Here is a 24,587-nt window from a genome sequence, read left to right as displayed (position 1 = left end):
AAAGGGCCCAAATTCATCTGAAAAGGGCGCCCGGAGCGACAGTCGGGAGGAGAGGGCTGAGATGAGAGAAATGGTCAAAAGTATGGAGTATATTAATAAGGATCTTGAGCAATTCAGAAAAGACTTGGGGGAGGTCCTTGCCGAAAATAAACAGCTTAAGAAGGAAAATGAGTGCCTTCGGAAGAAGTGTGAGGAAAATGAGAAACGCATAAAAGATCTTGAAAAAATGTTTGTTCACAACGACCAGTACTCTCGGAAATGCAACCTTGAGATCAAAGGTGCAATTCAAACAGAGGCGGAGGATGTTGTCGAGCTTGTTGGTAAAATTGGTACTGCTGTCGGCGAACCTGTCTCGCCTTTAGATATTGAGGCCTGCCATCGTGTGTCAGCGCGGAATGCTCGACAGAGTGACATTGTTGAGCTGAGCGAAAATCAAGAAACAAAAAAGTTCGCTGCGAGCAATATTGTTGTGCAGTTCAGAAGTCGCCGGAAACGTGACCAAGTTCTAGAAAAATCAAGAAAGAAGCGCATCACTAATGAAAGTCTAGGATTGTTTGACAGCAGTGCTGACGGTACAGATAGCTCTGCAAGCAGCCATCCAGTGTTCGTCAACGAACACTTGTGTCCAAGCCTAAAAAAGCTGCTGTCATCGGCCATTGCACGTAAGAAAGCATGTGAATGGCGGTTCGTGTGGACACGCAATGGCAAAATATTGGCACGGAAAACTGAGGGTAGCGATGTTGTTCACATTGAGTCTGTGGACGACCTTACTAAGATCTCCTGAATGGTTTTGTTAATGAAGCGGTGCGAATTGCAGCTACCATAAAATGTTCAGTCTTTCTGATGTCTTATACCAGCAGTTTGTTGAACCTAGAACAGCTAAACTGTGCTCATCTGCAAAATGCACAGCATCCTTTATTCACCTTAACATCCGTTCTCTGGCAAAAAAACACGATGAATTTGCTCTTTTCATTGATCAGTTTTCTTTCCGATTTAATGTTATCATGCTAACTGAAGCTTGGTGCACTACGAGCAACTGTGCGCCTTTGTTACCCGGTTATAATAATTTTTTTATCAATCGAACCGACATGCGTGGTGCCGGCGTTGGCATGTACATTTCTGACAGTTTATCAAGTGAGAAGGTGTCCCAGTTTACCGATATCACCAAACATTATGAAGCACTTTGTTTGCAACAAGAGAGCACTCTTTTCGCTGTCGTATACCGACCTCCTTCAGGCGATGTTAAAAGATTCATGGACTTTGTGGATAACCTACTCGAATATGCATCCTTCGAACGATTGCGGCTAGTTCTTGGTGGAGATCTTAATATTAATGTTACTGCAGGTAATACCTCTTCTACTGAACTGAACAACAAACTTGCAGCCTGTGGGTTTCAAAACGTCATTAAAACACCAACGCGTGTCACATCAACAACTTCATCGGTTTTGGACCTATTGATTACGAACAGCAACACACCAGTAACCGCAGCCGGAACCGTCAATTGCAGCCTCAGTGATCATTGTCCTGTTTTTATGGCTTATTCAGACGTCGCTGTGCGTCGCAAACCTTCTCGTTCAAAGTTCATTTTTCAATCTATAAATGACACCAGTATCGATGATTTTAGGAATAAAATTATTAGCACTGACTGGTCTGAGGTTTTTGCAGAAAGTACTGCAGATAAAGCATACGACACTTTTATGACTATTTTTTCTGCCCATTACAAGGCATGCTTCAAACTTAAATCTGTTAGGCAGCGTCGATCGATAAGAAAACCTTGGATCGGCATCGAGCAGGTAAAAATGATTGAAGATAAAAATAAGCTTTTCGCCCTGTTCTTAAAAACGCGTAAGCCTTCCATATTAGCAGAGTTCAAGAAACTACGCAATCGAATCACATCAGAACTAAGGAAAGCCAAAGTGCAGTACTTTCAGCAGCTGATTCAGGATGCCTCGACATCTCGTCCTGATCGGATCTGGAAGATTGTGAACGACGCACTCGGCCTGCATACAGCTGCGCCTAATCAGTTTCAGATGACTGTCCAAGGTCAACTGCTTACTGAGGGTGCTCTAGCAGAGCATTTCAACACCCACTACATAACTGCCATGACTAACAATGCTGCTCCTTCTGTAACGTCTTGCGTCCTTGACGACAACCTCTTGAACACTGTTTTTATGGTGCCAACTAATACAGCTGAGGTTTACAACATATTTACGTCACTAAAGAACAGTAAAAGCCTTGACATAGATAATATCCAGGTCCGACCGGTCAAATACGTCCTCGACGTCATCTGCCCAGCCCTCGTACACATTTTTAACCTTGCTTTGGAGACTGTTTTTTTTTCCACTAAACATGAAACGCGCAAAAGTTTCAGTTATATATAAAGGCGGCGACAAAAATGATGCTGCCAACTACCGACCAGTGTCAGTTCTCCCAGTGTTTTCAAAAGGTCTTGAAAAAGTTATTCTGTCTCGTCTCGACCCCTTTTTTACCAAGCATAAACTTCTTTCTGAATGTCAGCATGGGTTCAGAAAAGGGTGCTCTACCGAGTCCGCCCTTTTGATTCAAAAGGAATTGATACTCAAAAACATGGATGCGAATAAACTGACGCTTGGGGTGTTTGTAGATTATAGCAAAGCTTTCGACTGCCTCAACCATACTGTTCTCCTTAATAAACTGTATCACTATGGCATTCGGGGCGTACCCCACTCACTATTAAAGTCGTACCTTGCAACACGCATGCAATCTGTAGTTATCGATGGCAGTCTGTCGTCCTTTAAAGAAATACCATGCGGTGTCCCTCAAGGCAGCGTTTTGGGACCGTTTTTGTTCAATATCTGTGTTAACGATGTGGTTCGTATTGATAAGCATGTCAAGTTTGTTTTGTACGCTGATGATACCAGCTTGTTTTTCACATCAGATAATAGTTCTCACCTACTGCATACCGCTAATGAAACTCTCTGCAAATTGCTTGATTGGTCGAGCAAAAACTGTTTAAGAATAAATCCTAAAAAATCAAAAGCCATTCTGTTTGCTTCAAAAAACAAACCAGTAAGTTTGATTGGCGAGCTCCGCTTGGGCAGCTCTACAATCGATATAGTCAAAGAGCACAAGGTTTTAGGAGTGGTACTATCGCACCGTATGACTTGGGATGCGCATATACAGCAACTGGTGAAAAAACTCTCTTCCGCTGTTGGCTTAATACGTCGATCTCGAGATATTTTTCCAACTAACATTAAACTTCAAGTTTTTCACTCCGTCTTTCGGTCCCACATTAACTACTGCACGTTAATTTGGGCCACGACTACTAAAAAAAACATAACTATACTACATAGGCTCGAAAAGAAAGCTGTTCGTTGCATCGCTAATGTTTCATACTTTCACAACACTCATGACCTCTTTACTCAGTTCAAGTTGGTCAGTATACAACAGATTTACGATTACCGTCTACTATACCTGCTGTACTTCTCTAGTGTATCTTACCAGCAGTTCCTGAAGGAGCTGTGTACTCTTACTTTGCAAACTTGCACATATCGAACCAGGTCGTCTGAGGAATGGTTTGTAACGCGGCCACGCACTAATTATCTTCTGCAAACATTAACGTACAACGTACCATTTCTATTAAACAAGATTAAAACGCAACTTTCTGGTTCCATTGCCCTAACGCGCACCGCATTGCGCAGCATGTTTGTTTCTGGGCAATTTTCTAAGACTGTTTTATGATTTTGAGTGGTAATTGTGAAATTGGGCATACAGAGTGAGTGTGTGTGTGTTTGCCTTCTCATCGGGATCTCACATGTCAAACTCTTTATTGGTACTAATTTTTATTCGTTTGTTGCGTAGTTTGATTGTAGTGCACATTGTTCTTTTGTGGCGTAGTTAAGTTGATGAATGAAGTCCGTGTATTCCATTACAATATTCACTTGCATTTTAACTATTGTACTCAGTAAGTAGGACAATGTATGTAGTCTGTTGCACATTTCATTTGTATTTGAATTATTGAAGTGCATATGAAGTCGCTGCTGCCAAAATGGTTCCCTGACCTAGTCAAGCTGTCCTCACAGCTTTTTGTCACGGAAGCCATCAACATTGTATCAATGTTGAAAATAAATTTTTTGATTTTGATTTGATTTGATTTGATTAAAGAAAATTACTTATAGAGCAGCAGAAAAAACAACCATGCCGCCGGTGGGATCCGAACCCACGACCTCCGAATATCGCGTCCGGTGCTCTACCAACTGAGCTACGGCGACGGCTGTCCAATCTGCTGCTTTCGTGAGTATTTATGTTTTGCATGTAAGCGAACCTTGAGTGTTCACCAGTGTTAAAAGAAAAAAAAACAAATTAGAAACATTGCCCTATGCACCTTGGTTTCGGTGACTGTTGGCTTCTTTCATATGTTTGTGAAACAAGCCCCCCCCCCCCCCCCCCATTTCATTTGCTTTGTCTGCTAATAGCTTAACGAGGGTCTTGGTTCTGGCGGTCTTGATGCCATAGGTAGCATAATAAAGTTCTCGCACAGTCTCCGCCCTCACCGTTAGATGACGTTCTACGCCACATTCGCGGTATTACAGGACTTGCTACGTCCACCGCTATGGGCGAGGGTGGCGCTGGTGAACACTCTCAAGGTTCGCTTACACGCAATAAACATAAATACCCACGAGAGCCGCGGATTGGACAGCCGTCGCCGTAGCTCAGTTGGTAGAGCACCGGACGCGATATTCGGAGGTCGTGGGTTCGGATCCCACCGGCGGCATAGTTTTTTGTTCTGCTGCTTTATAAGTAACTTTACTTAAACCAAGTGATTGGCACTACAAATTAAAAAAGAAACATTGCCCCATGCACCTTGGTTTCGGTGACTGTTGGCTTCCTTCATATGCTCGTGAAAGAAGCCCCCCGTTTCATATGCCTTGTCTGCTAATAGCTTAACGAGGGTCTCGGTTCTAGCAGTTTTGATGCCATAGGTAGCATAAGAGGGTTCTCACACAGTTTCCGCCCTCGCCGTTAGATGACGATCTACGTCACACTCGCGGTATTACAGGACGGGCTACGTCCACCGGAGCAGTGGCTCTACCAACTGAGCTAACCGGGACGGCAAGCTTATGGTAGGGCGAGTGCGAATTGGTCAATAACTCGAAGTTTTAACAGTGTTGGTGAAATGATTTAGGGGAATCCCTCAAGGGTTAGTAGATTTGTAATAATAAGGGAGTAATTACTCAATGACATCCACCCGAGCGCAGCCATACGGCTACAAAAGAAATGTATACAGCTTTCTCAGAATCTTCGTAGTTAAAGAAATTCCTCCTGGTCCGGGGTTCAAACCCGAAACCACCGCTTCACCGGAGGAGTCGCTCTACCAACTGTGCTAACCGGGACGGGAAGCTTATGGTAGGGCGAGAGCGAATTGGTCAATAACTCGAAGTTTGCACAGTGCAGGTGAAAAGTTTTGGGGGAATCTTCCAAGGTGGAATAGATTTGTAATAATAAGGGAGTAATTACTCATTGACATCCATCCGATTGCAGCCATACGGCTATAAAAGAAAGCTATACAGCTTTCTCAGAATCTTCGTAGTTAAAGAAAAATTCCTCCTGGTCCGGGGTTCGAACCCTGGACAACCGCTTCACCGGAGGAGTCACTCTACTAACTGAGCTAACCGGGACGGCAAGCGTATGGTAGGGCGAGAGCGAATTGGTCAATAACTCGAAGTTTGAACAGTGCTGGTGAAATGTATTAGGGGAATCCCCCAATGTGGAGTAGATTTGTAATAATAAGGAAGTAATTACTCATTGACATCCGCCCGAGCGCAGCCATGCGGCTACAAAAGAAAGCTATACAGCTTTCTCAGATATTTCGCAGTTAAAGAAAAATTCCTCCTGGTCCGGGGTTTGAACCCGGGACCACCGCTTCACCGGAGGAGTCGCTCTACCAACTGAGCTAACCGGGACGGCAAGATTATGGTAGGGCGAGAGCGAATTGGTCAACAACTCGAAGTTTGAACAGTGCTGGTGAAATGTTTTAGGGGTATCCCCCAATGTGGAGTAGATTTGTAATAATAAGGGAGTAAGTACTCATTGACATCCACCCGAGCGCAGCCATACGGCTACAAAAGAAATGTACACAGCTTTCTCAGAATCTTCGTAGTTAAAGAAAAATTCCTCCTGGTCCGGGCTTCGAACCCGGGACCACCGCTTCACCGGAGGAGTCGCTCTACCAACTGAGCTAACCGGGACGGCAAACTTATGGTAGGGCGAGAGCGAATTGCTCAATAACTCGAAGTTTGAACAGTGCTGGTGAAATGTTTTAGGGGAATCCCCCAAGGTGCAGTAGATTTGTAATAAAAAGGGAGTAATTACCCATTGACATCCACCCGAGCGCAGCCATACGGCTACAAAAGAAAGCTATACAGCTTTCTCAGGATCTTCGTAGTTAAAGAAAAATTCCTCCTGGTCCGGGGTGTGAACCAGGGACCACCGTTTCACCGGAGGAGTCGCTCTACCAACTGAGCTAACCGGGAGGGCAAGCTTATGGTAGGGCGAGAGTGAATTTGTTAATAACTCGAAGTTTGAACAGTGTTGGCCAAATGTTTTACGGGAATCCCCCAAGTTGGAGTAGATTTGTAAAAAGTGAGTAATTATTCATTGACACCCACCCGAGCGCAGCCATACGGCTACAAAAGAAAGCTACACAGCTTTCTCACAAACCTCGTAGTTTCGTCCTGGTCCGTGGTTAGAACCCGGGACCACCGCTTCACCGGAGCAGTCGCTCTACAACTGAGCTCACATTCCCTTAAAACACTTGACTAACAGTGTTCCCACTTCGAGTTATAGATGAATTCGCTCTTGCCATACCATAAGCTTGCCGTCCCGGTTAGCCGTGTCGGCGTAGGACGTTCGTGCGGGCCTTGTAGTAATAAACACCTGTCTGTATCAGCCAGGGTGTCGTGCCCAGAGGTACTCAACTGTGTCAGCCGCGGTTAAACGGGGACAACGTATACTTTATCCCCCTTTTGCACACCGCAGTCAGATACTCTACCCCTAGGCCCCCGAGGCACGTTCGCTAGATTTGGGTAAAGGCATGCCCTGTGTGTCTTGTCGGGTAGTGCCTGTGAAGCGATATTGCCGCGAAGCTTTGTAAAGTTTATTTCTACATGTTTAACGCCGTCGGCACGCGGCTTTATCGCTGTATTTGTGATGCAAGGCGCGACCAGAATTATTCCGAAGGATCGCAATCAGGCTGAAGTGATTCTACGTTGTTCCACATTGTTGAGGCTCTCTTGTGCACCGTATCTCGAAAGTTCGCAGTCAGCTTTAATTTGTGCGCGGCCAAGAGCGGCGGGCATACTGTTCGACGACCGTCGAGCACGTTTGTTGCTACGTCGGCGCCGGGTCATTGAGTTATTTGCGGGAGTAAGTCTGCCCAAATAAAAAGTTTCGGATGGGAGCCATTCTCGCTGTCTTCCTGCTCGCTGGACTACTGTAACCGCTATACGTGACAATATGCTAAGACCCCTGGGCGCTATAGAGACCCATTAACGCTATCGCGTCATACGCTTGAAATTAAATCTTTTTGTTCCACTGTGTGGATGCTGTCGGGTCCAGTCCGCGGTGCGTGATGTTCGAGTTGCGGTGATGACATAGAAGGTCGCCAACTACTGAAGCTCATGTGGATGGCATTGAATTCGTGTTATCTTCACAGCTTACCCTCCTAAGGCTCCCTGTGGTTGCTGCTGAGTGCTGCATCGCTTTGCCGAACATGCATTGATTGTCGGAGCCGTGAAAAGCGCAGTGCTTACGTTCTAAGCACTGGACGAACTCTTCGGTATCGTTCAATAGTCGAATGCAACTGTAGAACCCATTATTACTGTTTTCTAGGCTTACTAAATGATTTCTGTCCCTTTGTAGCTCTAGCACTGCCGTTTTCACAGAAACACTTTGCGAACACGGACAAGACAGGGCACTGGACTAGCGCAGACTCGAAACGGATTTTTATTGGGAATCAAGCACGTCCTTGTATCAATCGCCAGATGTGAACGAATGAAGTGTGGTTTATCCAGTACACGGAAGGCCGCCTTCGTTAATGGATGCAAGTTTGACATAAAAGGCTCGCCCATCTGGTGATTTCTTTTTTGCGAAAGAATGCGGGGTCAGTTCGTTGGTGCGCCTTTAACTGAGGCAATGGAAAATATCGCCGTCGGTTCAGCAATGCAAATCGGCTCGAAGGGATCAGACATTGGCCTCTGCCTGCAGGGGCTGACTTTCGAAGGACGAGTCGCGGTGCTCCCTTTCGTTGACTGCGACAAATTCGGCCTCCTGTCAAGGGTGAATGAAGAGACATTGCGCGACACCGTAGCACTTCCAGCTTTGGCTGAACGAGCACCAAGTTTAATCTATACGCTGAAACAAGGGGAGAACGGCCAGATTGGTCAAATAATCCTCTTACCGTCGTCGAAGGCCGAAAGAAGCCGAATCTGCGCCAAAGCTTCAGCATCAGAGGACTGGAGAGACGAAGGGCACTCTCCAGGTCGCCGACCGGTCGAGCTGTGTAGAAAACATTATTTCCGATGGTGTCGCACGGTCGAAGTTATATTTCGTCCGTAGACAAGGTACAGCCTTTATCAAAAATTCAGAGCCCGTGCGGGTTTGCTTTGAGGCGTATCTCTTGCAGCATCCGTAGAAGTACTAAACTTCGGAGAGAGGGAAAACGAGTTCTTCAATCACCTTCAAGGGACTTGGAACACTTTTGATGCATAGCATGCCACAAAGTACGGCCCTTTTGGGATCTGAACTTTTGACAAAGGCTGTACATGGTAAAAGTGGGAAAGGCAAACGAAAGCAAGCGCTCGTTTTCCTGAAGGGTGACGGATCGGCCTGGTTGTCCATATACGTCATTTTCGGAAGCGCTGCAAACAACACGGACAAAAAAGAAAGACAAGGACGAGAGCGACTTCCATATGATGTATTCAGGGAAAAGCGAACGCTGGCCTAATTAATAAGAAGTCATGAATGCTAGCTCGATTATAGTTATATTCTGTACAGGCAGTTATATCTCCGGGTTATTTTATTAAACACTGTGTCATTTTTGCCATCATATCGCAGAGTTTCGAAGCATTGACTTGCAGCGTTCCTTCCTTGCGCCCTTGGTTTCGTTCCTTCGTTTCACGTCGTAGTAGGGAAACTCCACGAGAGGTAAAACTGTCCAGATATATGAAGTTTTTAATATTCTTGATTATTTCATATATAGCGCACACATTATTCAGCAGGGCAACAGTGAATTTTGTTTCGTGGAAATGCTAACATTTCAGGAGAAAAAATTGTAAACGACGTCATGGCACAGGCAGCGTTTCCGCGCAGAGCTGAATTTCTCGAATTTGCAGTAACGTAAGAATCAAAATATGAAAGCCCTGAAGGACATATTTTGCGTGCTAAAAGCACTGGTAAGAAAGAATACGTCAGACTTATTTCCGTGATTGTGAAGAAGTTTTCGCTTACTAGAAAAAAATTTCGAAAGCGACACAAGTCTCAAACGAGGCTATATTCAAGAATTTCTTTCTCCGAAATTATAAAACACATCTCCTGCAAACTTTCCCAATAAATTAGCATTAAGCTGCTGAACGAGTGCACCGACTTTCATTGTTTTATACGGTAGGAGGTAGAAGTGTTGCTCTAAATCTAAAATTTTTTAATGTAATAGGAAGTTTATCAAAAATCAAAGAAAAAAAACCCCATCCCCATTTTTTTCTTAAAACTCCTGAAAATAGTCTTTACAGGGAGGCGAAAAGGAATACGGAAGGACGTGTTCATTATTTTGTTTACAACAATGTTATCCAAGCTCAAACTTGTAGCGTCTTGAGGATAGGCAGGAGCGCCTAAGTGTGGGGGCGGAAGCAGCAAACACTCCCTCCGCTTCTCCAAATTTTCCCCAAATTCCAAGAGAGACCTTTTCCATCAATAGAGACACCTAATTACTTTTTGTGGACAAACACCGATCTGTGACGTAAACAGTATTCGGTAGCGCCGCTATCGCCTAGTGCAGGTAAAAACTGGGAGTGCGGACATAGGAATACATGTAAAGAAAAGATATGTATATAATTATCTTACTGCACAGTGCATCTATGAAGCCGTGGGTGTCCCCACGCCCTCGCTTTTTCGTTCCACTCCACTCTAGGATGTAGTCGGCTTTTTTAATGAAAGACAACTTTACAGGTGCACTATGCAGTAAGAAAATTACATTGAGGTGTTTTGTTTACATGCATTCCTATGGGCCGCGCTTCCAGTTTTTACCCGCCTCGGCTATAGCGGCGCCACCGAATCATGCTTACGTCACAGATCGGTGTTTGTCCACAAAAAGTAATTAGGTATGCACTTTATTATTGATAGAAAAGGTCCCAGTCTTCGCCTTTTCGGAAAATTGGGAGCAGCGGAGGGAGTGTTTGCTGCTGCTTCCGCCCCCGCACTTAGGCGCTCGTGCAGATTCTGAAGAAACTACAAGTTTGAGCTTGGATAACATTGTTGTAAATAAAATAATGCAACATGTTCTTTCGCAATCTGTCTCGCCTCCTCTTAGAGACTGGTTTCAGGAATTTGTAACAAAAATTAGAGATACGATATTTGTTCCTTTGATTTTTGAAAAACAGTACTATATTCAGAAATGCCAGATTTAAGGCAATACTTCTCGCACTTCACTACGTTATATAAACATGAAAGTAAGTCGGTAAACTCTTTTAGCTCCTCGATGCTTATCTACTGTGAAAAGTTTGAAAAATATGGGCTTCATATTTGCGGAGAAAAAATTCTTGATAGCCTGGCTCAAGCCTGTGTCGTTTTCGGAATTTTTTGCGGTAGGCGACAACTTCCCCAAAATGGCGGAAATAAGCCTGACATATTCCTTCTCCCCAGTACATTTAGGACGAAAAGTATATCCATCATGTCTTTGATATCTAGGTTCCTACATCATTACAAATTTGAGAAATTAGGCTATGCTTGAAACTGCTGCCCCTGCCACGACGCCGTTTAATTTTTTCTTCTCAAATACTAGCATTTTCACAAAACGAACTTCACTGTTGGTCTACTGAATAATGTGTACATAATATATAAAAGAATCGAAAAAATTAAAAAATTTAAATATTTAGGCAGTCGAATCTCTCGTCGAATCACCCAGTAATCGTCGGCGTAACCGGTTGGTGCGTTGCCATGGGAATCGCTCGGAGGGTGGACGGAGGAAGGTGTGATGTGAGCGGAGAGTGACGTGACCGGTGAAGGAGGAGAGTACGGCGAGAGTGCAGGTGTTAGAGGTGGTGAAAAACTTTACTGCCGTATTGGGAGCTATAGGACGGGTGCATCCTAATGACGGGGCGGCTTTTGGGTACGTGTTGTGGCCGGAAACTGGTGCTTTCCAGTGACTTCCAAAGCCCAGTCCTTCAGCCGCTTTTAAACGGCCGGGTCAAAGCTAGACTTAGCAGCCTCCCATCGCTCGCGGTCTGAGAGTTGCAAAGTGGCTGGAGGGCTGGAGGGTGGTGGGGATGGGACATGAGCGTACGGGACTGAAGCTGGCGCCGCATCCCCTGTTGTAGTTTAGTCGGATATTTGTGAGAGGGGGGGGGGGTAGATATTCCGCTGATCGCGATAATGGAGGGAGATTTCGTGACACGAGACCATGCGCTCACGAGCGTCCCCCAGGCGGTGGCAGGCGTATCCTCTAGCTGCTTCGTTACCTTGGTGACCCGCGTGAGCTGGACCCATATTAAATGAATAGGGTAGTCGGCTGGGGGAAACGGAGGCGAGGAGCCGGGCGGCTGTGCGAAGTTCCGCGGGCGAAGTTCCGGACGGCGGATTTAGAATCGCTGAAGATGGTGGTAGCATGGGTAGTAGATATGGCGAGGGCAACCGCCTCTTCCTCTGACTCCGGGGAATTGGTGTCCAGCGTCGTCCTGTGTTCCTGTGCTGTGCCTCCGTCCTTTGCGCTGGTTTTCTTTCTACAATCCAGGGAATTGGAGGCGAAAATTCTGCTGGCCGCGACCAGCTGCAGTACGGAAGGCGTAACCGGAGGGTGGTTACCACGAGAACCGCCCAGAAGGTAGTTAGTTACCGTGGAATGAGGATATGGCAAGAATGAAGGAATGCCCAACCGGGGGACGCTTCGAATTGCTTCGAACACAGCGCGCAGGCATCTCAGGTGCTCTTCGAACCTGTCAGAAAAAATGACAACGTCATTCAAGTACACTAGACAGGACTGCCATTTGAGATCGGCAAGAACGGTGTCAATCATCCTCTGGAAGGTCGCAGGAGCCGAGCACAGGCCGAAAGGGAGCACCCGGAATTCGTACAGACCGTCCGGTGTAATAAAGGCGGTCTTTTCCCGGTCGCGTTCGTCCACCTCGATTTGCCAATAGCCGCTTCATAAACCTAGCGATGAGAAGTACTTGGCAAGGCGCAGACGGTCCAGGGAATCATCAATACGCGGTAGAGGATAAACATCCGTTTTTGTGCCTTTGTTTAAACGTCTGTAATCAACGCAGAACTGTAGGGTTCCATCTTTCTTTGCTACTAGAACAACAGGTGACGCGCAAGGGCTCGTCGACGGCTGTATCACGTCGTCCTGGAGCATTTCTCGAACTGGGCGGCGAATGGCATCACGCTCCTTCGAAGAGATCAGGTAAGGCGGCGGACATAACGGCCGTTGGTTGGCGTCAACTATAATTCGGTGCTTTGTGAGCGGTGTCTGCAGACCTAACCTTGGAGGTCGAGGCAAAGCAGTCGCAGAAAGACTGGATATCGCTTTCCAGGAAGCGTTTCTGATTAGATGGGAGGTTCGGGTTCACGTCAGTTTTTATGGGAGTGGTCGGTTCCTCCACTGATGCCGGGGCTCCGGACAATGCGTGCTGTCCCGCGAATTCACTGAGTTCCTCGAAATACTCAATAGCTGTTCTGCCAGGCAAACACTGAGGTTCACAGCCAAAATTGGTTACCAAGAGTTCGGTTCGGCCATTGTTCAGTTCAACAATTTCTCGAGCAACTCAGACTTACCGACCAAGGAGCAGCGACATGTTTGTTTCAGCGATGCCACCAATTCCGGTGTTGTTATCACCATCTACGGTAACAAACATGCTGGATCTTGACAGGGTTAAAACGTGGTTGTGATAGACACGTAACTTTGTCCCGCGTGGCTCGGAATCACCGTTAACAAGGGGGTTGATTGGAAAATGACACGACCAGCTCCTGAAGGTTGATGACGGCACCGTACTCCCGAAGGAAATCCAAACCGAGTATCAGGTCTTTGGAGCATTCGGGTAGCACAGCAAAGCAACCAGGGAAAGTAGCACCGCGGATCTGTATTCGTGACGTACAAACGCCAATCCCCGTGACCACATGGCCGCTGGCGGTGCGTATCTGCGGTCCAGACCAAGGGGTCAGAATCTTTTTGAGGGTCGAGAAAAGTCAGCGCCGGTATCCACAAGTGTGGTCACATCGCGGTTATTAGCGGTTACTGGGATTTCGGCAGACACCAGTCGGTCACAGCACGTCGTTGTCGTTGTAGGCGTCGGGTGAGGTAGTCGGTTGGATCGTAGCAGGGAATCGTCGATTTCGGCAGAAACCAGTCGGTCACAGCGTGTTGTCGTTGAGGTCGTGAGGTCAAGTAGTCATCGATCGGATCGTAGCCGCGGATCGTCGGGTGGAGGCTTTTCACTTGGTCCAATAGCGGCGGCCCTACCCCCGGAGGACGCCGTGTTCAGTTTCCCTGATGTGGGGTCGTGCCTCTGAACTGGCCAGAAGATGACGGGCGGCTTGGCGAAGAAAACCGCCTTGGGGATGGCGACCGGGACCGGCGTCGCTGCGAGGTCGATGGCTGCACGTTATCGGACAGATACTGCTCGATGTCCCGCGGCCGTTCTCCGTAGCGCTGTCGAGGTGCGTCAGGAGGAAACCCCCGCAAGCCCATTCTGCGGTAAGGGCAGTGACGGAGGATGTGGCCGGGTTCCCCGCAGTGGTAGCAGAGTGGCCTATTGTTTGGCGTACGCCAAACATGCGCGTTTCTCATGGTGAACCGGGACTCCTGTGGTACGGCGGGTACAGCTGTAATTGGATACCGCAGCGTAGGTACAGGAGTGACGGTGAAAAAGGCTTGCACCACTGCTCAGGACGACTTTGTAGTGCTCGGAGCTGGCGGCGGCTAACAACTCGCCGGACTTCATCCCGGACCACGTCCGGTATGGCTGCGACGCTGGCCTGTGGAGCTTCGAAGCGAAGTTTCTCGAGTTCGTCGTGTACCAAGCTCCTCACAAGCTCTCGAATCTTCTCAGTGGGTAGCGACGTAGGCGTACAGGGGTGAGCGGCTGCTACACTCGCCTGACGACCGTAGTGCACGCCACGTTCCTGCAGAGAACGCTCCATGCTTGTTGCCTCCTTGGCAAAGTCGGCTACTGTTCTTGGCGGGTCACGTACCAGTCCGGCAAACACTTGCCCTTTTACGCCGCGCATAAAGTGGCGTACCTTCTTGGCCTCGGGCATACCAGGGTCGGCGCGATTGAAAAGTCGCGTCATGTCCTCAATAAACATGGCGACGCTCTCGTTCGGCTGCTGCGACCTCGATTGCAAGGCGATTTCAGCCTTCTCCTTTCTTTCGCTAGTGGTGGAAGTGGCTAAGAGCTGTCGGCGAAAAACCTCCCAGTTAGTGAAGGAAGCTTCATGGTTCTCATACCACGTATTGGCTGAGTCCTGTAGTGTAAAGCAGGTATTCGTAATTTGCGCTCCCCGTCCAACTCGTTGAAACCCGCCACACGGTCAAAGCTGGCCAACCAGTCTTCGACGTCTTCAAACCTCTCACCATGGAATGATGGGGGCGACCGAGGCGTGTGAAGGACGAACGGCGGGGCATTCCCGGAATGCTGATTTCCCTGGCTAGCCGTAGTGGACATCATGGCCCTTGCCAATGTTGCGAGTTGGCCGAACTCGGGTTGTAGGCCTCGCAGGCGGCGGCTCGCCTTGTGGGCTGGTGTTGTAGCCACGCGTTGAGAACTGACGTCAAAGGTGTTCTCGAGGTCAGCGTACATGGGCCGTTACCCAGCACCTCCACCAAATATGTCACCGAGAAACAGTTGACGTAAGCAGGGCTGGTTTACTCACGTTACTTATACGCGCAAGGCGTTGTTGGGACGCGCAAGGCAGCAGGCAGCACGAGAGATGAAGACGACAAAGCGTCTCGTCCCGAGATGGCTCAAGGCTTGCCAACTGCCAGGAAATGCAGTTTAGCCGCAGTATAGCGCCACTAGAGGAGTTAGTAGTGTGGCAATATGGCAAGAATGAAGGAATGCCCAACCGGAGGACGGTTGCCGCAGAAGGAGGAGGGTATGACGTGAGCGCAGGAGAGCTGAACCAGAGGGTGATCACCGTGGAAGGAGAAAGGTACGGCGAGAGGAATTCTTAACTAGATAGGGGTTATCGCGGGAACCATCCGGAGGGTTTTTAACGGAGAAAGAGTAGGCAGAGTACGGTGAGGCCAAATGAGTGTAGCAAGGTCCATCTGCAGCGAAATGCGCCGCCCGAGGAGAGCGTCATCGGTGGCGCCTAGAGCGGCGGACTGCTGAGGAGAGCTAGTCGAAAACAATGACCGCAGGACGGTTACGGCTCTTAACGCGAGGCAGTGACAGCTGTGTAGGCGTTTAGTTTTGGCAGGCGGCTGTTCGAAATAGAGCCGCCCGTAGGCTTATGTGACCCAGGTTGGCCGTAACATAAGGTGACATCAGACGTCGAGAAACAGACGCACAGCATTGATAAACGTCTTAACACATCCTCCGTAGTGTCATGCGGGATGATAACCATGCCCGGGCTGCCATCGTAACCGGTTGGTGCGTTACCATGGTAACCATGGTAACGAACCCCCCTGTTACGCGGACGGCGATGCGCAAGCCAGGGACGGGTGCCTAACAGCTATCGATGCAAAACGAGTATCCGTGGAAAACGAAAGAGCACTCTAGAACTATGCAGATATGAAGTCGCTCTCATGTTGTCTATTTAATTGTATCGTAAAATATACCTTAACAGCTGTCGCTCAATCTAGCGCTAGAGAATGGTAGCCATCCTGCTTTTTTTCTCGTGTTTTTACAGGGATAACTGTTGTTTTCAAATTAGTTAAGGCACGTATGTGGTACCTGATTACTCCGTGCTCGCTCTGCTTTGATAATTTTAAGCCCTCGTTCGTTCGCCGCTGTCCCTCTCCTGAGTCACATATCAGAGAAATCCTAACGGATCTGTTGTTACCCAGGTGATCTGCACCAACTCTTTCATCTAGCTGTTTCCAATTCAACCCCCTGAATGCCCCTGCTGTAAACACGTGAGGCATTTTGCATATGCAAGGGTCTTAGGCACCTTCGACATTTGCACCGTTATTCCTACCTCTCCATCTGTATAGCCTAACAGAACTAGGCACGTTGCCGCAACCGAAGGACACGCTGTTGAAAATGCGCGCGGAGTCCTCATGAGTTGTTTGCAAGAAGAAGCTGGCTCGCGTATCGTCGGTGGAGTGGTGCCTGATGAGCCCCTTATTCCTTATATGCCGGAACATTTAAAATTTGAAAAGAAATAAATATTTTTTTATGTGAAATGTTTATTTCACTTCTGAATTCGGAATACTTTTATGGGTGGAAATATTTTCTCAACGCCTTACTTTTTAGCCATAGTACAATGTGGGAAACTGGGAAGAATCGCTATCTGTTACGTGTTGTAAAGCTTGAGAAAGGTTTGTCATCGATTTTAAAAATCACATTTGTTCTCTGGCGCCGTGGCTATCTTATGACAACCGCCAAATTTATTTGTTTATCTTGCAGAATCAGAATGTAGTTGGTGTCGTCAAATCTGAAAATGGCGTTCAGAGCAGACTGACGAATCTTTCCGAACGCACATAACGCACAATACTGAACGTTCAAAACCCAACCCTCGGACAAGGAAAGTTTAGGGGCCCCTTGACCAAATGCTAGCGGGCAGAAGTTTTTGCACAGTGAGCTTTTAGAGTTAGTGCTAAAAAAAGCGATGTCCTAAATGTAGCACGCTAGGCGTCATACGGAAAGTCATGGTGGCAAACACAACCGACGGAAGTGACGGAGTTCATCGCCAGAGTGCCAGCCGCGACTTCGAGATTGGTCGCGCCCTGCGGGGACGTTTCTCTGAGCCACCGACTCGGGGAGCGGTTGAAACAGTGCGCATGTGGCGTCTCTTTCTTGTCTGTGTCCTGATTTGCGCAGCCGTTCATCATGCACCAACTCGCCCCTCAGGCCGCTATTCTGTTGAACCAGTTTACGGCTTGCCTCGTGGCGCAAGGGAATGCACTTTCGGACGCATGGGAAGGAAACAGCGCACAGAAACAACGTCTTATTTTATGCATAAAGTTTGAAGAGCGCACAAAAAGCACTTCGCATGAGTTTACGGCGAACACTCCCTTCAGTCCGCCTTATCTCTAGAAGGAAATGCTTTTGTTCAATGTTCGGGTGCTTTCATTCTTAAAAGATGCAAACCTTCTAATCAATGCATGACATTTTAAAATGCTTAAGATATTTCACACAACACACACACAATTCTCCGCATTTGGAGGAATAACGACCTTGTTCCCTAATCCGCCATAACCACGCCATAACCCGTAAGTATGTAAGGGCTCTCGAAAATCTATAGCGGTTGCAGAGCGGCCATAGTCCTCCACAAGGAGATTGATAAAATACCGATCAAGAAGGGTGTCAGGTGAGAAGACACGATCTCCCTGGTACTGTTCACCGCGTGTTTTCAGGAGGTACTTAGAGAACTTGATTGGGAAGAACTGTGGATACGAGTTAATGAAAATACCTTAGCAATCTCCAATTCGCTGATGACTTTGCTTCGTTAAAGGAGCTCTGAAACGCCTTCCAGGGAAAACACACCAACTCATTTATTCACTGCATTGTGTTGTCATGAAAACCTGAGCCAAATAATACACTTCTACACGCCGCAGAGCACCCACAATAACACGCGAAAGTTGGCGAACCCTTCCCGGCGACTTTTTCATGCTTGCACTCTCCTCCATCGCTCGCACTTATGTATACATGCTGAGAGGTGGCTACTAGTTAGATTATTTCAGACGTCAAGCAGCTATCAAGGCCGCGGTCAATTAGCTAGACGCGTAGCTCCGGCGGGCCAGGAAGCTTTCTCCCGGAGGTGGGGCCGGCGGAGGAGCGCCGACCTTCCAGCGTGTAAGCGTGCAAAAAGTGATGAGAGGAGAGGGTAAAGCGCGAAGACGCAGAAATTCAAATTTTGACTGCAGATAATTCAGATTTTACAAAGCGGATTAGAAAATTTCTTGCTGGACAATATTCGTGAAGCGGCGTGCTTTAACACCCCAGCCATACTGCAACTTTATTAGAACCCCTTTCAGAGCCCTTTTGTGTAACTCAGAACAGGAATTGCGAAACGTGATTAAGGACCTAGGCAAGCAGCGCAGAGTGTGTGTCTAACAATACGCACAAAGCTAAATTAATGGTGAAATCTATCAGAAGGAGGCAGTTTTATAATAGGGATGAAGTGGTAAATGAAATAAACCTTAGGGCAGGTAGTGAGCGCAGATCTGGACCACGAGAGTGAAGCAACTAGAAAAATAAGGATGGCGTTCAATATGTATTAAATTATCAACCGCCAGGTACCTCTTCAGAATATTTTTTTATTTATTTATTTCCACAATACTGCAGACCCTCATTTGAGTCCAAGCAGGGAGGGCAGAAAAATACATTCACTCAACACAAAAACAGTTACATCGTAAAACACAGAACAATAAAATTGTGTAATGTAGTACATATATTTAAAATAGCTCACAGAGTGCCTTGTCAAAATCAACAGCCGATATCACCTGTAGAGGCAGGGCGTTCCATTCGTCAATCGTTTATGGAAAAAAAGAAAATTTAAAAGTGTTAGTATGCGCGAAGTATGGTGCTAAGGTGTGATCATGATGACGACGAGTTCTACGCGTTTCTGAAAACTGCACATAGGGGACTGGAGAAATGCCTATTTTTCCGTGGATTAGCTGGTGAAGGAAGGATAGGCGGGCTATCTTGCGTCTGACGTGGAGTGGTTTAATATAATTTGCTGCCATTAACGAAGATGGGGAATCAGTTCTCTTGTATCTATTAAATATGAAACGTACTGCGCGTCTCTGATAATAGGTACGTTAATTTCTAAAATCGGCAATTATTTCGACTTTTCGAAATATAGTTTATTTTTATGACGAGAACTGTAACCGCGGCTCATGTGAGCTTGCTCAAATTTCTTTACAAGGAAATACCAAGACCCCCCCAAAAAAACTAAGTCGCAAAATTTTTATGAACACACGAAGCTTGCTCTCTGTCGGCTTTTTGTTCGTTTCTGCTGCATTTCTAGTAAAAATTGATGGTTTGTTTTTGTACAGTTATTCAATAGTAAGGATTTTACGTTTCGTAAAATACTCTGCAGTGTTTTAAGAGCCGTGCGTTTTCCAAAGAGCGGGCAGCTCAGAGCGGCTGACACAACGGGCGACTTCGACCGGCGCGCGAAGACAAGCTGATGGTGCACTAGAAGAGACATCAGGCAGCTACCAACTGATGTTTAGCCGAAGAAGTTTTGGCTACTGGTAGAAATATTCGCCTTTCGCCTACGTGAGCTAACACATTGCACGGAGCCCAAGTCTTGCGCGGCGAATGGATGCTGACGCACTGACCCGTGGTGTGCCGCCACACGATCCCCTTGGTTTCAGATTTTCCTTCTTCGGTCTGTTGATGTTTGCTCTGCAGCGAAAGGCGTATGTTTAACATTCAAACTTATAATCTATAAAACACCCATACATCCTAAACTAGAATACGCAGCTTCAATATGGGACCCTACGCATGAAAACCACGTATATTCCTTGGAATTATTCCAAAATAATTCCGTTCGCTCTATTTTCTGAAATTACAACCGTAAGGCAAGCATCACTGCCATTAAACCTAACGTGTCACTCCCGCCGTTACAATCTCGCCGCAAACTTTTTTTTCGGCCAACACTATTTCACAAGCTATATCATCACGTTGCGCATCACGACTATTTCATAACACCCCCCGAATACATTTCACGTCGCATCGATCACCGCCGCAAGGTTGGCATTCCAACATGCGACACCAAATCTTCTTTTCAGTCATATCTTCCCCGCACATCTGTGAAATGAAACCGCCTTCCCCCTGAAAATGCAGCCATTGCTGATAATAAAATCTTTCACGATGCTGTAGCTAATATTGTTTATACTGAAGAAAGTTGATTGTGTGTTATATCTGCTTCCACTCTATTGTATACATTGTGTTTATAATGTTTACTTTTTCTGGATGTTGTTATTTGTTTTATTCTGGAGGAAATTTATTTTTTAATATCTATTTTCACTGTATTCTATTTCATTGTTGTTTATCCTAAATAGCCCACTCCCCTTTGTAATGGCTTTGGCCCTGAGGGTACAATAAATAAAAAAAAATAAATAAATTGAGCAAGAGTGCTATATTCAAAAGTTGAAGTTTCTTTGTCTCTCTCTTTTTCTTTCTTTGTTTCTCTCTTTCTTTCCTTCTTTTTTTCTTACTTCCTTTCTTTTTCTTTCTTTCTCTCCTTCTCTCTTTTCCTTCTTTCCTTCTTTCTTTCTTTCCTTCTTCCTCTCCTTCCTGCTTTCTTTCTTTTTTCTTTCTTTCATGCCACTCGATTTAAATGCGTGACATCAACATTGCAAAGGATTCTTTGACCGCCGTTTGGAAAAAGTGAATGGCCAATGCGCGTGGAAAAGAAAAAAAAAACTGCCTGGAGGGCAGCGCAGTTGTCTTGCCCTATTAAGCCTACATCTGCATTTTGCATTATCTCGTTTTCTGGCTGGTGCATAGAAGCCCCGTTTTCGGCGAGAGTAGTCTCTGTGTTGTTAGACCAGTCGACAGTGTTGAGTTTGTCCTCCCTCCGAGCCTTGCGTTTCGCGGGGCTGCCGTGCACGTGCCATTTAATGTGCGTGAACACTATCCCTGTTGCCCGGAGGATTCGGCCCCATGTGCTACCGTCACAAAAAATTGTTTGCACACTCAGCAGACTGTCCGCAGACTTTTGACAGTAAAGTCTATAGACAATCTATACATTTGTGGCCACACACTTTTAGCACATGTTTGCCTACAGACAGTCTATAGAATATGAGTAGAGAAAAGGAAGTCTTTATAGAAAGGCGACAGAGTCTGTAAGGAGTGTGTAGAAGTTCTTTAGCTAATTTATAAGTGTATACTGTTTGTCACCAAAGCCGACCCTGATTACGCACCAGGCGCGCGTGCAGCGATCGTGACCACGTGGTTTTTGGTGTGTGGGATCCGCTCTTCCTTGTTAATCAAGAAGAAGGTATCGGAGAATTGGCCGAAAACTGCCGTCACTAAGCTCACTCAACAGAACAGACTGTCACTGTGACATGTCTACATAGTTATTAAACTTTGAAGCAAGACAGCAAGAGCTCCACGCGACCTCTGACTTGTTGACTGGAAGCTCACTGCGCTTTCCACGACACGCCACCGTCGAAACTCGGGGCGTGCGCTGCTGAAAGCGGTCGTAACAAGCACGTGGTGTTTTATGCGAAGCATACTAGCCGCACAACCGAGCTCTTCCTTGCTGCGCCGCGCGCGGCCGCGTAGCTACCACTTGACCTACATCGGCGCACCACGTGATATGACGTCACAACAGCTGTGAAAGCTGGGGCTCAACTCGTGCGCTCGCTTGCGGACGCGCAGCCTCCGCCGGCGGCCTAACTCCCGCTCCTACCGCTAGGAGATACTGACGTCACGCAATTGTATAAAAGGCGACGCACTCGTTGAGTCAGTTGAGCTGAGCAGCGAGATGTCGGCCAGGGAGAGGGCGGCTCGTCAGACCGCAAAGCGCAAGTTACGAAGAGCCACGGAAACGGGAGAAGAACGAGAAGTACGGCTTGCCAAGCGACGTATGCTTCGCATCCTAGGCTTAACCATAAGCTAAGCTCAGGCCATTTTTTCCCGTGCCCATGGTTTTCGCCACTGCTGGCCAACAGCGGATGAGACCGTGCCCAGGCAGCACACGTGGAGCCGCAGTGTGTTTCGTAGAAAAGGACAAGCCGGCTGTCGGTGCACTGTAAAAATTTTCTGTGGCACTCGTCAGCGAGCCCGGGCCAATCGACCTCGTAGGTGGGTTCCGGGTTAGTCGAGGTCAACAACATACCGGTGACGCTGCTCAGTGCCAAGCCGAGCACCACAGTGGAGCACATGGAGAACAGGCAGCACCAGTAGGGAGAGAGCCGGTACAGGGCGAGGACGTCCGGCCTCGAAGAAGGGTCAGCACTGCAGCAGAACAATGGTCAATCTTTTCTCACTTGGGGAAACCCCGAGGCTGCCACTAGCATCAATTATTAAATGGCCCATGAATATCCATTTGAGCGCGGCGGATTAACGCATGGGCACGCCGATTGTTCACTTATTTCCCGTTGGGAAAAAAACTATCAAAAATAAAATCAACCATAAAAAATGGGAGGAATTCAGTCATGGCAGAACTGCTTCACAATAGTGTAATATCCACTAAAACGCTAAAACCCTATCGTTGTGCACGCCTCCCTATTGGCAATAGCTCTGCAGCCTGCCCCGTCGTGGAGAGGAGCATCGAAGCTCATTGTGGCGACTCTTACAGACGTTGGCTGCCGCAGCATCCTCTGGCAGCCTTCGCGGCTTGGGTGGCCCCGCCGCTCTTCCAGCTGGACAGCTCTCGCTGCCCTCTGGTGCCTCACGATACCATTTCGTTGCGGCTCTACCAAAGCTGCGATGAGCGCACAGGCACCATTCTGAGGCTGCACAATGTAGTGCCAGTTTAAAATGGGCACATGTGAAAACGTACGCTAAAAAAATGGTTTGGTTTATGGGGGTTTAACGTCCCAAAGCGACTCTCGGGTTATGAGCGACGCCGTAGTGAAGGGCTCCGGGAATTTCGACCACCCGGGATTCTTTAACGTGCACTGACATCGCACAGTACACGGGCCTCTAGAATTTCGCCTTCATAGAAATTCCGCCGCTGCGGCCGGGAGCGAACCCGCGTCATTCGGGCCAGCAGCCGAATGCCATAACCACTCAGCCACCGCGGCGGCTGTACGCTGAAAAAATAGCGTGCTTTGTAGTGTACATGTGCCAAACGCAATATAAAATCGAGCCTCACCGTACGCACACGTTGCGTACGCTATTTACCGAGTCTACCGCGCGTGGCACTGGCGTACGCTAAGATATCGTTTTCAAATTGGCGGCGCCCTTCGAAGCAGGACCCCTCGCTTCGAACTGGGTTCGTGGTTGTCACTGCCGTTTTGATCACGCTCACTGACCATAAACGTTGCACCGAGCTTTCACTTCGTCGCATCTCGTGCACGCATCCGCGCTGCTTTCGCTGCTTGACGCCTTGGCCGCCTTCTTATTTTTGTGTTCTTGCAGCACCAACGAATGGAATGCATCTTCAGGAATACGTTTAGCTATATCCTTAACCAGGGACAAGAGTTCCACTGGAAAGACCTTAGGCTCAGTGCAGAATTTGGGACCATTCACGATTGTACCTTCTGTACACGGCTACATGATCATCTGGTCTCCCACGCTCCCGTGAATCTAGACATTGCACTGAACTGCTGTGTTCGCAGTGTCTACCAGCACTCCTTGATTGGTTAGTGTCGAATAAGTGTTAATTCACAACCTGTAAAAGTTTCTTATGTCGGTCCGTGCAATGTGCCGAAATTTGTTGATAAGGTATTGTCCAATGGCCCCAAATTCTGCACTGAGCCTAAGGTCCCCGCAGTGGAACCCGTGTGCCCGGTTAATGATATAGCTAAACGCGTGCCTGGAGAGGAAAAATGGCTGGTGCATCTCGGAAAGTCTTAGCTGTCTTGTGCCGAAGCGGGCCAGGAAAAAGGACCGACTACAAGTTAGACAAACCATCGATTATCTCAAGCACAACGATCTCGCCTTAATGGTTTCAGATACAGAGGATATCTTTGCTGTTGTACCTATTCCACTTTATCGTAAAAAGGCGAAGGAAGCCATTTAAAAAAACTTTTCCGCCATAAAGCGTAGTGCTCCTAGCCTGAAAAAAACTAGGCTTGGCTTTGTGTGACAGACACAAGCTGACAAATCCTAAGAAAACAGTCAAAGGAGAAAAAGAGAAGCACTGAGCATTCTCTTTTCCGCGAAAGCTCATTTAGAAGTTGTTCCCTTTAGGGCCATTGTTTCTGAGCGCGATACGTGTCAGGGGGCTTTCTCCAAGTTTCTACAAAAATAATTGCGTATATACTACGAATAGCGGACCCGTTCATGGTAAAGAATTCTGAAGAGGTTATCGCATTTCTTCATGGCCATGAAAGCTCGAATGAATCTTTGTTTCCTTTTTCAATAGACGTAACCGACCTGTTTTATTCCATACCTCAGGACCGACTCATTAGCGCTCTTAAAGATACAATGGATGACTATGGCCCCGTGGCCTTCCAGAATGGATGCGGATTAAGTGTAGATAACTTTTTAGGAATGCTCAGGTTTTGTCTTTCATCGACCATTGTCAATTTTGAAGGAAAGAACTTC

The 24,587-nt window shown here is 47.2% G+C and overlaps 1 protein-coding gene and 1 non-coding gene across 3 annotated transcripts in view; both read right to left on the bottom strand.

Moving 5' to 3' along the window:
• Positions 1–5,868: 5,868 nt before the first annotated feature.
• TRNAH-GUG (transfer RNA histidin (anticodon GUG)) lies at positions 5,869–5,942 on the bottom strand. Its single transcript has one exon. It is a non-coding gene; the product is annotated as a tRNA-His (tRNA).
• Positions 5,943–7,970: 2,028 nt separating this feature from the next.
• LOC144105752 (sodium-coupled monocarboxylate transporter 2-like) overlaps positions 7,971–24,587 on the bottom strand; it is a 230,096-nt gene continuing 213,479 nt past the window's right edge. For both annotated transcript variants that reach the window (XM_077638865.1, XM_077638866.1), the window contains 3 exons: positions 22,210–22,328; positions 8,438–8,535; positions 7,971–8,307 (listed from right to left, as the gene is read on the bottom strand). In XM_077638865.1, the coding sequence (XP_077494991.1) occupies positions 8,221–8,307; positions 8,438–8,535; positions 22,210–22,328 (304 nt within the window). In that variant the 3' untranslated portion in view covers positions 7,971–8,220. The remainder of the gene's footprint in view (positions 8,308–8,437; positions 8,536–22,209; positions 22,329–24,587) is intronic.

The sequence above is a fragment of the Amblyomma americanum genome, chromosome 9 (genome assembly GCF_052857255.1).
Source record: "Amblyomma americanum isolate KBUSLIRL-KWMA chromosome 9, ASM5285725v1, whole genome shotgun sequence".
NCBI lineage: Eukaryota > Metazoa > Arthropoda > Arachnida > Ixodida > Ixodidae > Amblyomma > Amblyomma americanum.
The sequence above is the reverse complement of the archived record's forward strand: the minus strand, read 5'-3'. Positions and strand labels throughout refer to the sequence as shown.